General features: G+C 41.1%; 1 protein-coding gene across 2 annotated transcripts in view; it reads right to left on the bottom strand.

Moving 5' to 3' along the window:
* The window catches only part of arid1ab (AT-rich interactive domain 1Ab), a 72,588-nt gene that overhangs the window by 35,146 nt on the left and 23,530 nt on the right, over positions 1-13,912 (bottom strand). For both annotated transcript variants that reach the window (XM_028035402.1, XM_028035401.1), the window contains exons 2-4: positions 8,064-8,285; positions 2,501-3,127; positions 319-426 (exon numbers count right to left, since the gene is read on the bottom strand). In XM_028035402.1, coding sequence (XP_027891203.1) covers positions 319-426; positions 2,501-3,127; positions 8,064-8,273 — 945 coding nt within the window. In that variant the 5' untranslated portion in view covers positions 8,274-8,285. The remainder of the gene's footprint in view (positions 1-318; positions 427-2,500; positions 3,128-8,063; positions 8,286-13,912) is intronic.

Below are 13,912 nucleotides of genomic sequence, written 5' to 3'. Positions count from 1 at the left end.
CTGCTCGTCTAGTATCTGTGGTCATGTCAGCCGGAACCCCAAGCGAGATGTGAAGCAGCAATTTGCAACTAAATTCCTAAAAATCACAGCTTGCAAAACAGTTCTAGGTAGAGCGCATTTTATCGCACAAACAGATTTGAGTTTTGGTAAAGGCACAGAAAGCAGCTGAAACACATCGTTCAAAGCAAAGTGTAAGTAAGCATCCTTATTCCAGCAAATGTAGTTTGCACACAATTAACAAGCCAAACGATCAAAGAATATGTTAATGCTGGTCCAGCGCTTCAAAACCCATAAAAGCTAAAGAGTGTGGGGGCTCACCGGCAGACTGGACGGCCGGCCCTGCATGCTGTCTTCCTGACCGCTCTTGGTGGGCTGGTTAGAAGGAGGAGCACTGGACTGGGAGCTGAAGGAATCCTGGGAAAGCTCCTAGTTGGAGAAACAGGAAACAGATGAGCTGTTAGTGATAACTAGCAGTTTTTAAAGGGACGATATTGTGTGTTTTCCAGGCACATAGTGCCATCTTATAAAACAATGAGGTAACTGTGTTAACTTTAAACAGGAATCTAACCATATAAAATATATTTATAATTTAACACCTTGAAATTGGGTCATTGTCACTTTAAGAAACTCCTGCTCTTTACACTTAATATTTTACCAACATTGCACTGAGAAGTAGCTCCTATAATGAGCTCAGCAGATGTGCAGTTGTACCAGGTGTTTGCTAATTGCTGCCGCTAGTCTTAAGGATCTGAGTGGAGGAGAACTGCTCTCTGAGGTGGAAGCTTGGAAACTGCAGCTCAGAGAAGGGCCTTGATCTTTGAAGGCGGGGCTAGGTCCATCCAGCCGTTTTGTACAGCTTTTAACTAGGGGTGTAGCACTACAATAATCTCATGATATAATATACGGTATACCATATTCTGATCACGATACGATATGTATCGCGATATTTGGCAAACGATACAATTCACTATAATTCGATGCACTTTTATGATTTTCTGAAAAGCTTTAGAAGGACAGAATGATTTTAGTGACATTTTGTGTTCCATAGACTTGGATTTAATTAACTGAAAACTGATTAAAAGCACCAACTACACAATACTTGACTGATTGGACAGAGTCTAACAGTCTACAGCTGGACAAAATGAATCAAAGATGCAGTGAGAAAATTAGTTTCTGTCATTTAATTCATGTGCATTTGACATGAAACTCAAAGTTTCCACAGTGATCTGGGAGCTGAATGGGAAGATTATCAGCCTATGTAGACTCTCAATATGCAAATGATTGCTTTTATGTTTTTCTTTTGGACATACTGTGGCTGCATTTTGGAGTACAAAAAAGTCTTTTGGACTATAGGAGAAAGGCCTTTCTACCTTGGCTCCCAGAGTTAGCCGTGGCTGTAAGCTGTTTACTACTAGCTGCTGGAGGCACGGCTCTGCCTCACCCCGTAGTGATCGACTCCTTGCAGCGGCGCAGCGCCGCCATTCCCCTGTTTGGATCTCTGAGTAGCTGCCTCTCAGACTGCCAGGATCTCATCGTTCTAATAAGAATGATCGATCCGCCATCGTCACCATGGCAATCCTCACTGCGCCCAGACTGCGGCTGCGGGTTTCCCCTCTTCGTTTTCCAGCTCAAAACAGAGCGCCACTGCATGCTGCGTGTTCATTCTTTAGGTAATCCTTTATATACAGAACAGGAACCACTAAGCTAAAAGCAAATTAGGAAGTGGATGCCACAATCGCTCTGATATCCAAACTTTGCATCAATTTCGCGATCTCACTGCTTTTGCCGCTACTCCGTTTGCGCCGCTACTCCGTTCAGCTTCTCTTTCACGGTTACTTGCGCAACTTTACTTTGTTTCTTAGCAACAAAATACAGACCATGGTTATTTATTGAAGATTTGAGATTTCCAAAAACAGAGGAATCTAATGTTGGGTTTCGTTTTTTACATTTATAAGCTCATTACCTTTCACATAACTGGAAAAGCCGGTTTTTGACATTTCTCTGACATTCGGACAAACATGGTTTAGTTATTTTAGCATAACTCCGGTTTTACTCTGCATATTAATACAATTTAAAAACTGGTGTGTAGTTTATAATGTGGACTTTAAGCACAAGTTGAAAGTGAGACTGGGGGAGGCGGAGTCTTGCTGCTACGCCGGCACAAACCAAATATGTTAAAAAGACGGTATAAGCTTTTGAACCCGTATGGTTTAACGTATCGATACTCGCGGATGAAAAATCGATATACCTTCTGAGGATGGAAAAAATCTATAAATATTGTAGAACCGATATAATTATACAGCCGTACTTTTAACTTTTATAGGAGATTAAAAGATTTCTCAAACATGTATAAAAGAATCAAAGCAACACTCCAGGTTTGTATTTGATGAGGGAATAACATTATAACATGATGTAAAACACAAAATGTTATATAATTCTGCCCCCTTAAACATTAAAAGAGCAAAGCTATACTCTCATGTCCTCAAGGTGAAGGTCGTACCTGTGGAGGAGGCGGGAACCTCTGATATGGAGACTGTTGCTGCTGTGGTTGTTGCTGCTGTTGCTGAGGTGGTTGCTGCAGCGGGGGTGTCTGGGAGTAAGGTGACTGTTGGCTCTGCTGGCCGTGACCTGGGGGCTGCTGGGCTTGGGGGGGAGGACCTCCTAGTTGCTGCGGTGGTCCTTGCTGCTGTGGCGGGGTTTGCTGCTGGGGTGTCTGCCCTGGTCCGGTGGCTTGTTGGTAACCAGGTTGGCCCTGAGGCCCCTGCTGACTCTGGGGACCGGGACCTTGTTGCTGCTGCTGTTGAGTCTGCTGCTGCTGCTGCTGCTGAGGAGAGACGTATGGCGGCTGTCCTGAATGGGACTGTGGGGGCTGGCTGTAGGAAGGCTGCCCTGCAGCAGGTCCATGGGGCCCTGGGGATTGTTGGTATGGGGGCCCAGACTGGGCATGCTGGCCTGGTGGTTGCGAAGGGTGACCCTGCTGAGAGTAGGGAGCAGCAGAGCTGCCCTGGGTCTGGCCAGAGTATGGAGGCTGCTGCTGGCCGGGGTGGGGCGGTGGGCCATGCTGGCTGTAGTAGCCCTGGTTCTGCTGGCCGTAGCCTCCTGGACCCTGCTGTCCATACGCAGACATCTAGACAGGAAACAGTTCAGGTCCAGTTAGGCTCAATAAGTGTTTAAATGCAAACTTCTAACTATTCAAACCATTTCAATACAAGATTTAAAATAAGGCGTTTAGGAGTGTACTCATAATCTACGTTACGGGTGGGCATTTATCATATCGGATAGCATTTATCGCAATTTCTCAGTATGATAAGAATTCAGATTTATTGTTGATAGGCCTGTCGCAGTGACAAATGTTTGATGACTATAAATTGTCCCAATAACTATTGGATAACCGTTAATATTGTGGGGTTTTTTGTTGTTTTTTTTGGGAGGGGGTTCTGTACCCCACCAGGGGGTGTTTTTGTGGGCTCTAGTGTCCCTTATTTTTTTGGAAGTAGGCTGACAAGAAAGGGGGAAGGAGAGGTGGGAAGACATGCGGCAAATGTCGCCGGGTCCGGTAGTCGAACCCGCGACGGCCGCGTTGAGGACTGAAGGCCTCCAAATGTGGGTCGCGCTAACCACTACGCCACCATGGCACACCCTAATATTGTTGTTTTGAGACCATTTTCCACTAATAAACTGATATTGGCAAATTCGCTCTCTCATAGACCAATGAATTTTTATTTTGTAAAAACACTTAACACTGAAACTGGAAGATGTTTTAATAATATCCATAATTAAACACAACAAAAACAAATAAATAAATAAAATTTAAAAAACAAAAAACAAACCAAAACCATAAATGAAGTGGGTTGTGATATTTCCGAAAACAAAATTGACCTTCAAAAAATATGAATCATCACAATGGAAATTATCAAGCTCATTTTAAATTATGTACGCAGATTATTTCACCTGTAACAAAATATTATAAGTGAATTAATATGCCAGTGGAACTAGAAACTGTTCATCAATATTAAGGAATTATTGACTTAAAACAAGCTACCATGTTTTGCTGAAAAGTTACGTTTAAGTAATTTTGCATTATTTCAAGTGTACTAAGATATTTGCGCTACAAACTAGACCAAAATTACTTGGTGAGATTTTGTGTTTTTGCATTCTCATTTTTAAGGTTATCTTTTGTGTATCTTGTAGTTAACTGGCTAAAATTCATTTCAGGAGGTCAAAGCTTTTGAAATCAGTGCATCTCTAAATGTTAAAACTTGGAAGATTTTGAAGGCTGTTCTATACAATGTGCGATAAAACCGAAGTTATATTAAAACAGATTTTTTGCTAAAAAGCAATTTCTGCTAAAATGGCAGAAATTCTTTTCAGTTCTTCAGCCCATTTACAGCTAATTATGTCCATAATTTTAACGTAACTTTAATTTGTTTTGTACAACTTTTGTTGTTGTACACCAACATTGATGCAAAATCAATGTTGCAAAATCAAAGTTTTTCCTAAAGAGGAATTTATACTACAAGAACAAGTTATGATAAACTTGCTAGCATAACTTCAGCTTTAGCATTACTTCCAATGTGGGAAAAAGATGCATGAAATTCTGTTTTAGCATAACTTCAGATTCAGCATGCATTTTTTTGTTAGCAAACCTTAGCATACCTTTAGCATACCTTTGGTTTTAGCACAAGTTCTGTTTTAGCATAAATTCTGATTTATTAAAAAATTATGATTTTAGCTTAACTTCAGTTTTAGCATAAATTCTGCTTTAGCTGATTTAACTTGCATTGTGACTTTTTTCCATTGTTGTGACATGGAAAAAATGTCATGACCCTTCTGGGCCACAGTACATGAAAAGCATGCGTTTGTAGCCAGATTGTACAGAGTAAGGTGCTCCACATTATAGCATTGTATCATTATAACAATGCTTCTTCAGACTTTGATAGTCAGAAGCTGTTTATATGGCAGAGTGTGGAGTAAGCAACTCACAGAGGTGAGAATTGTCAAAATATTTCAAGTGTGGTGTTTTAAATTAGTCCCAGGAAAATAAAAACCGAATGTGGACTTCATCTCTTCCAACTATAAAATGAACCTTTTTATATTCTGCATTTTCATTTCATTACGCTCAAAAAGCAGGCAAGGAGAAAACTCTGACCTTGTGAGGAAACACTTGCATATAAGAAAAAGGAGAGAGAGAGAGAAAAAGAGGCTTGTCTGCTTTGTGAGATGGATGAGGGATGGTGGAACTAAACTACTCAAGGGTTCAAAGAAAATAGAAGATGGTAATAAAGAATTTGTGGCGCGTTAAAACAACATCAAGTGGCTGTATTGTATCACACCGACGAAGGCAGGGAGGCTGTTTTCTTCTCTGCAGGGCACTTATCGAGTTCATGGTCAGACACCAGCCAGGCCAGTATGAGATAATCACGGCGCACAATGGGCACGAGACCACCGGCGGCGGACGTAGAAGAAAAGCCTTCGCTCGGCGGGATTCCCTGCGTGCGTTTCTCTGTTGAGACGGCTGTCTGGCTGGGAAGAGTTCAACAAGGGTCTGTTTCCTGGCTATGTGGAAGTAGCAAGTGCAAACTGGATGTTTACAGTGTTCAATTGGATGAAGGTGCTGCCCCACTGTGCCTGGCAGCACAGCGGGAATGTTCTCCAGTTTTGTTTTTTGTTTTTCATGCGTGAAATAGAGATGACTGTAAAAAAAAACAACAACAACAAAAAACGTGATTTCATCCTGAATTTTCAGGTGTTTTCTGGTCACTTTCAGGTTGGTCTTTACATTCATCGTATATAGGTTATAAAAAATGCTAGAGCGGAAAAATCTATCTCAAATTTATTATCATCCCAATATCAATATTTCAAAAAAAAATAAAATAAAATAAAAATTTGCAGGCATTGCAATAAACACTGCCTTGTTATTGACAATCAAGACGTTTATGCTGGTAATATCTTTGATGAGGTTTGTTGTTTATTGCAGCATAAAAATGTTTTAGAAGGTGGACAACATGTTGTGTATGTTTATATTGACTTTAGTATATTACAAGTTAGATTATTATATTTGGTATTCCCCCAAACAAATGTGTGCAGAGTTGACTCCCAGGATTTGTGGGGCTTATGGACCAGAGTCTCCCACGAAAAGATAGCATCACTCTTAAAAACACTTGGAGCTACTTATTGTAATAGTTCAAACACCAAATATACTTTAATATGTGTTAATGTTCACAGTGGAGACTGCATTAGCTAGTAACACATAAGCTAATATCTACAGTTTTTCTTAACTCCACTTTTGGGGCTTCAGCCAATCAGAGCCAAGGGAAATAAATGGGGTTCCTGGATTGGCTGCTTTAAAAAAACATTCTCAATTAGCATGGACCTTACCAGAGGGGCTGCTTTTCATTGGCTGATGCCCATTCTACGTGGTCATGTGCGTGGCCATCTCACAAACACACTTAGCTTCCCGTTAGCTAAGTACAGCATGATGGCAGAACTGATCCAACTTCTACACCTTGTAGCCTGTCTGCTACACAGTCTGACGTTAGCTAAACAGATCAATATGCAATGTGTCTGTATCTGACATACACTAAAGATTTTATTTTAGCAGAAAAGGCTTTGGACTAAACTGTTACTCGTGTTAGCCACGTTAGCACCAAGTACAGCTAGTCAATCAACCATCGCTGTGTTCAGGGAAGCGTTGATTAATAATCGAGAAATAAATATCAAGCCTGGAAACTTGATATCGTAACGGACTGAACGTTGTGTTTTTAATGTGATCTTTGCTTGTCTTGCGGGGCGCAGGTGGTTGCCACGGTAACAGGTGAGCTTAAACTACAAAGAGCGAGAGTAAAAAGGTAGGAGTGGTTTTGAGTTGATCACCTGTTCAGGTTATTTTACCTTTGTTTCCCTTTGCTGTGGCTCATTACAGCCGCTGTAGTTTCTAAACGTTGGACTAATTACCTCGTTAGTTTGTGAGTTTACGTCATTCACAACAAACATCAAATAGAACAAATATATTTCATAAAATTTTAACAAACAAAAGGCTTCTACCGCAAATTAAATTAATTATATCCCAACTTCAGAAGATTTGCCTTTACCTTTACAGAGCTCTTTGGTTCCTCCTATCAGTCTGTAGCTTCTCATATTGAGGTCAAAGTTCAGAACTACCATAACTGACTGACACCTGCTGGCCTCAGGTTTGCAACCAGCTTGTGACTGAGAAACCAGTAACCTGCTCCCAGATGATGACATGAACTTGTTAGTTCCTCTGTCCCTGTAGTAGCTGATATATTGTGAAAATTCAGTAGAAATGATGCACTAATCAGTCATGTTTACATAGAAACAACCAGGCTTTGTTTGTGAGACTTGCGGTCACGTGGGTCGGTTGTGGGCGGAGCTTGGTAAGGTCCATTGCTCATAAGTATTCCAGCTTTCTGAGCTGAATTTTCTTTAGAATTTATTAGATATACTCTATGAAATTATCCATGAATCCTCCAACTTTCTACTAGTTATTTGGAGTTATGTTCCACAAAAAATGTGCAAATCCACAAATCAATTTTTATGCAAGTGGTTTTCATAAAATAGCAACCACTGTCAGCAGGAGAGGATTAAACTCTCAAACTGTATTCTGAGAATCAAATATCAAATTCTGCAAACTACGTCCATTAAATGACCCCTAATACTTTCTTTTTTTGGAGATAAAAGTTTACAGCAACTTTTTCAACATCACCTTGCCTAATCACTGGTTCCAAAAGCGGTCCGGCCACATTATGAGCACCATTTAATCTTCCTCGTTAAGTTCCAAACAAACAGCCCACACAGTTCGTAGGAATTCTTGCTACAAACCCAAGCATTAGTTTGGGCCGCACCAGAACAAATTAAATTAATTTATATTGAATTCAGACCAAATTGGGTTCTATATAATTGGATATACAGTATATATGGAGCAGTTTGTCTTGTAAAACGCTTTGAGATGACATTTGTTGAGTTTAAAATGTGCATGTATTGTACATAGAAATATAACAGATATTTGCGCTGTTTCAAAAAGATGGTTTTGGTGCAATACTGACCTGCTGCCCATACTGCATACCACCCATGGTGCCCGGTGTGCGGCTCTGCATCCCCATTGGGTACCTCTGGGGACCCGGAGCTCCGTAGCTCTGGGCTGGGTAGGAGCCTCCCTGTTGGGGTCCCGGAGCAGAGGAAGGGCCCTGCTGATGCTGGGAGTAGGGGTTAGGCCCTCCGTACGGCTGGCCCCGCATCTTCCCTACCTGGTCCATCGGGCTGGGAGGCTGGAGGACACATGAAGAAAACATGTCACTATGACGTTAGAGAGTAAAGAAAAAACTTGTTGGGGTGGATGGTGTTTACAGTCACCATCAGACTTTACAGCGTCCACTGTCACTAGGGGTGTAGCGATACAATAATCTCACGATACAATATACGATATTCTGATCACAATATGACATGTATCACGATATTTGGCAAACAATACGATTGAATGCATTTTTACGATTTCCTGAAAACGTTTAGAAAGACAGAGTGATTTTAGTGACATTTTGTGTTCCATAGACTTGGATTTAATTAACTGAAAACTGATTAAAAGCACCAACTACACAATACTTGACTCTGATTGGACAGAGGAATCTGTCGTTTTTGCGTTTCGTTTTTTACATTTATAAGCTCATTCCCTTTCACATAACTGGAAAAGACGGTTTGTGACATTTCTCTGACATTCGGAAAAACATCGTTTACTTAAATTAGCATAACTCCGGTTTTACTTGGCATATTAATACAATTTAAAAACTGGTGTGTAGTTTATAATGTGCACTTTAAACACAAGTTGAAAGTGAGACTGGGGGAGGCGGAGTCTTGCTGCTACGCCGGCACAAACCAGATATGTTAAAAAGACGGTGTAAGCTTATGAACCCCTATGGTTTAACGTATCGATACTCGCGGATGAAAAATCGATATACCTTCTGAGGATGGAAAAAATCTATAAATATCGTAGAACCGATATAATTATACAGCCCTGGCTGTCACTGTCGGTCTTTACAGCGTCTGCTGTCTTTAAAATTTTACTGTGTCTACTGTCACTATCAGACTTTGCGGTATCTACCAACACTTTTAATCTTTACAGTACACTCTGTAAAGACTCTAAAGTATACTGTAAAGTCAATATCAGATTTTACAGAACCTACCATCAGTGTCAGAATTTACAGTGTCTCATGTCACCATCGGATTTTACAGCATCTACTGTCACTATTGGACAGTCACCATCAGATTTTACAATCATATCAACAAGCATTGATACAACAGACCCTGAAAACAAGGTTTTAAAGCCTACTTCTGGAACCATTTCCATTTCGCATTCTTAAACTCCTCATTGACAAATACAGGCAATGGCATGACAACCAAGTGTCTTGTGAGGATCATCTCATAAATCCGTCACAGTATAATCAAACAAAAATAGAACAAAATGCCGAAGGGGAAGAAAAATGAAAAAAAAGAAAGAAAAACAAAACACAAGTGGATTTGCTTTCCCAGTAGAAAGGGGGGGAAAAAACTGGCTAAGAATGAATGAACGGGCCCACTACATCCGCCAGGAGCATTTTTCCTGCCCAGGAGATCATTGTGCCAGTGGGTGGATACTGTTACAGCAGACACGTTAGGGAGAGTTTCTGTGAAAATATTGTTAGGGAAGTGGAAGTTGTCTGCGGCGTCTGGAGTGGGGCCCGCCGACTCTCAGCTGGACCCGGGTCGGGTTGGAGCGCCGCGAAGTTTCGCAAGCCAGCGTGACTGAGCTGGATGATGCAACCTCTCATCTGTAAACAGCTGGAGCAAAGGACCATAAAGCGTGTGTACGTTTGAGGGACTTTAAAGAAATGCCTCAAAAAAAAAAAAAACACACACCCCTCCTCCAGCAATTGCAAAAGTACTAAAGACCCTTGAAGTTCTTGTGAAAATGAACCAGGAATCTGAAATCTAATGTCAGCTCATCACATCCCTGGCAGCCCCTACATGTTCCCATCAAACCCACCACAGAACCATCTGAAGCTACGAGCCACAAAGGGAGGCTTTGAAGTAGCGACACCTCTCGGCCCGCTGACCTCGGGTAGCAGACACAAAGCTTTCATTGCTTCCCACGGTTATTAATCTGTGAGTGTTTTTTTCCCCCTCCTCCTTCTCCTCTTTCTCCCCCCAAAAATACCTCTTTGCCTCGGTTGAGAGAGACAACCGCCGTTGCTATTTATAGCTGGGGGGTGTGTGGGGGTGGGGGTGGGAGAAGAGAGGGCAGCCTGCCGAACATGTAACAGGTCCCAGCTGCGCTGCTGTTTGAACCCGGGCCAGGCCCTGCTCTTCCTGGGCTTTCAGAAAGCAGCAGGCCTTGGCATCTCATGAATGACAGAGCAGCGACGAGAGGGGGGAACGGGAGGGGTAGAGGGGATCGCAGTAGGAGAACCTTGTGTCGGGAAACACTCTAGGTGTTGGCATAAATCAACAAGCTGTAAGTGCGGTCAACCAACATTATCCAAGATAACATATTCCACTCCACATTTTCCCTCTAGCCTGCCCCAGGCCACACTCTCCTGAGCTCTTCCAGGTTCAGGAGAATGTGTGTGTGAGTGTGTGTTCGGGAAGAGAAGGCTTGGGGTGTGTGTATATGTGTTACTATGGTCCCTGGGGTCATTACGGACCACTCTGTGGGGGGTAAAGGAGGGAGGAAGAGGTAGCAGGCCCTGCTAGGAAGTCTCCTGTGACCTCTGTTGCACTTTTAACCCCAGTCTGGAAGGAAGGACACCATAACCCCCCACCACACACACCCCCCATCTGACACCATGCCAAACAATACAGCAGCTCAGCTGAGCGCTGGAGAGCAGAGTGTATTTCAGGCAGGTGCACGTGTAAAACTGAGGCAACGATCGCCTCACACTCTAAAGCAACTTTTTTTTTCTTCTTAACTGAACAGAAACACACAATTAGTCTTTCGTAATGAGCTGCTTGGACAGAGGCTCCGGTGTCATTGGTAAAATGTGGCACAGAGGCACAGATCAGCCATGTAGCATCCTCTGATGCCATGTGAAAAAACAGGCAGTACGCGAACTACTTATAAAGCACAATGACAAAAAAAATTGGGGAGAGGAAACAGAAAAGAAATCTGTTTCTCATTCAGACAAAACCTCTTGGAGATCACAACGGCCGTATAATTTACAAACCCTCTCCCTAAATACAACTTGGGTCGATGTTCTTCTGGCACTGAGAATATTTTTACAGCAGCTTTATGTACCTGTCGCAGTGTTGAGGCTCAGCAGGGAAAGAGTCGGACACACATCTATGGTCAGGGTTTGGAAGTTTGCATTTAAACAGGAAGGAATCGCAAACGTTATTCCCAAACACAAAATATGAGTTTAAGTCTTGTGCAGCGGAACCTTCTACGGTGTTACAGCGGGAAGCATCATAACTGCAACACATTTTGCTATTTACAAAAACTGCACACCCAACTATACGTGACACAAACACAAGGTAGCTGTAAAATATAATATCAGACATCGCCAATTCTGTCAAAAATAATTCACAGATATAATAGTTTTTTATATGACAAACCACTGACAAAGATGCTTGCAGCACAGCACAGCATCAAATTTGCACTGTTTGAGTGTTGTCATTGTCTTAGACAGAGCAGATGTCATGAATAATTTTGATGTTAAACATAATACAAGTTGAAAGTGTTGCATCATTTTCAGCCTCCTTTTTAGCATTTGCATTTGGTAGCAGGCTAAATTGACAAAGATACTGCAGTATTTTGATTCCACAGTAGAGAAAGCCATATAGATTCAGTAAGTAGGTGTAGGAAAAAAATATTGGTATTGTATAGGTTATTGGCCAAATGAGTTTTAGTATATCAGCATATCAGATATTGACAAAAAATCTAATCCCTAAACCTAACAGTCAGGTTTCTGAGCTGCGGAAGGAAGCCGGAGTACCTGGGGAGAATCTATGGCGCCACACGGAAAAACCCAACACTAAAATTTGAACCAATGACCTACTTTCTGCAAGTCAACCACATATATTGTGCAGCCTCGAAACAGAGACTCCGTTTTCCAATTTTTATGAAAATGAATCAGAATATGGTGAAGTGAACTTTGCCATTTGAATGCACATGTGAAACGGAGGCCGCTCTAAAAATAAGAAGATGACTATAGTGCAGGGAATTCTGGGTAAACACAACCGAAACAAACGGGAGAGATGGAGCGCTCGCCGTGTTTCATCAAAGACAAAACGAGAAATACAACCACTAAAATCTGATGCCACTCCCATTTTTGAAAATGTAACAAATCTCTCAACTTTGGTCTCCAATCCAACCGAGTCTACAGTACTGGACTGTCAGGTGAGAAATCACACTGAAGCTTTTAGCCTCAGGGTGGCGCTACAGAGGGCTAATGTATAAAACTAGGCGACCTTAAGAGTTTCTGTCCCCGGTCCTCTCTCTGCTGAACACAATGCATACCTAACAGCTAATGCTACAACTCAATGTGCATTTACATGTATGTGGATACATATATATGCAAATATATATACAGGCATGTTGCAATAAGCAAGTCAATTAATCGTATGATAAATTAAAACAAGCTCAATAATTTCCATTTGCATGATTTATAGGTTTTTTCTTTTCTCTCTCGACCAAGAAATGGATGACTAAGTCTTCAGTCAGGCACTCTGGTCTCATCTAGTCCTATTTTGAACTTTAATTTTGTTTACAGACTTTAAAATGTATTTCATTTGTTATACTGGATATTTCAAATGTTCCGATTTTTTGGAATTTAAAGCTTGTGAGAATGTGTTTTTGCATTGTTGTACTACTATCACTATACGAGGTGAAAATGGTCTCCAAGTCAACAATTTTATCGTTTATCATGATAATTTCTGGGACAACTTATCATCCAGTACAATTTCTTATTGTAAGTGAGATGTCAAAGGGAATTTTTTTTGTTTTGATTTTAAGAGCTTTATTTTTAAAAGTCGAACATGACACCAAACATTATGCGTCTGCTTTTGATAAATAGAAGGTATATTTTCAGCTGAAATCGTCAAGCATTACAGAACAGAACAAAAATGAACATAAACTTTTGTTGATGTGAAACAACAAAAAAAAGGAATTGAAATATGAATTCTCAAAATTTCTCCTTTGCTTAGCTCATTTTAAATATTGCTTTTTGTAAAGGTATAAACAGAGAAAAAAAAAAGCATAGAGACAAAAAAATATTGCACAGTGAAAATTTAAGGGGAAAAAACCCCCAATAAAATAGACGTCTATGCTCAGAAAGAAAATAAATTTCAGTTCTTTATATCCTCTCTGCAAACATCAGCAGCTTTCAATGACATTAATTAAATAAATAAAATAGACATTGTCTTCACTCAAGAAAGAAAAAATGTCCAATTCTGTGAGCACCGAGTCAGTTCCACTGCACAGGCATAGGACTCACTGGTCTGGGATAGTGAAGCTTTGCATCCTTGAAACACACACCACTTTGTTTTTTGGTCCAACTTTAAATAGCCAAACGGTCGAACTGTTCGGCTCCTTCTCATCAACGATGTCACTCGCTGTGTTTCCATCTTTTCTTCCTGGGGGCGTTTATTCTCCCATGCCAGTCGGGTCCTACCTGTTGCCAGAGCTGCCCAACACAAGATGCATTTTCCTGGCATGTCTTTTGATTTCTTTTTTTTTTTTTTAAATCTAACCCACTAGTAGAAATTCTTCAGATTACCAGAGAGAATTGCATTAAATGGGTTGAATCCCATCACATCTTGAATAGAGGTGATTGGCTGCTTTCCAAGGCTCTGCTCCTCTTTGGTTGGGTCACTGAATTAGCAGAGGAGAAACAAGAACTGAAGCTTCACTGTTAAGTCAGGATGTTGA

This window comes from Xiphophorus couchianus, chromosome 13 (assembly GCF_001444195.1).
Source record: "Xiphophorus couchianus chromosome 13, X_couchianus-1.0, whole genome shotgun sequence".
NCBI classification, from domain to species: Eukaryota; Metazoa; Chordata; class Actinopteri; order Cyprinodontiformes; family Poeciliidae; genus Xiphophorus; species Xiphophorus couchianus.
The sequence above is the reverse complement of the archived record's forward strand: the minus strand, read 5'-3'. Positions and strand labels throughout refer to the sequence as shown.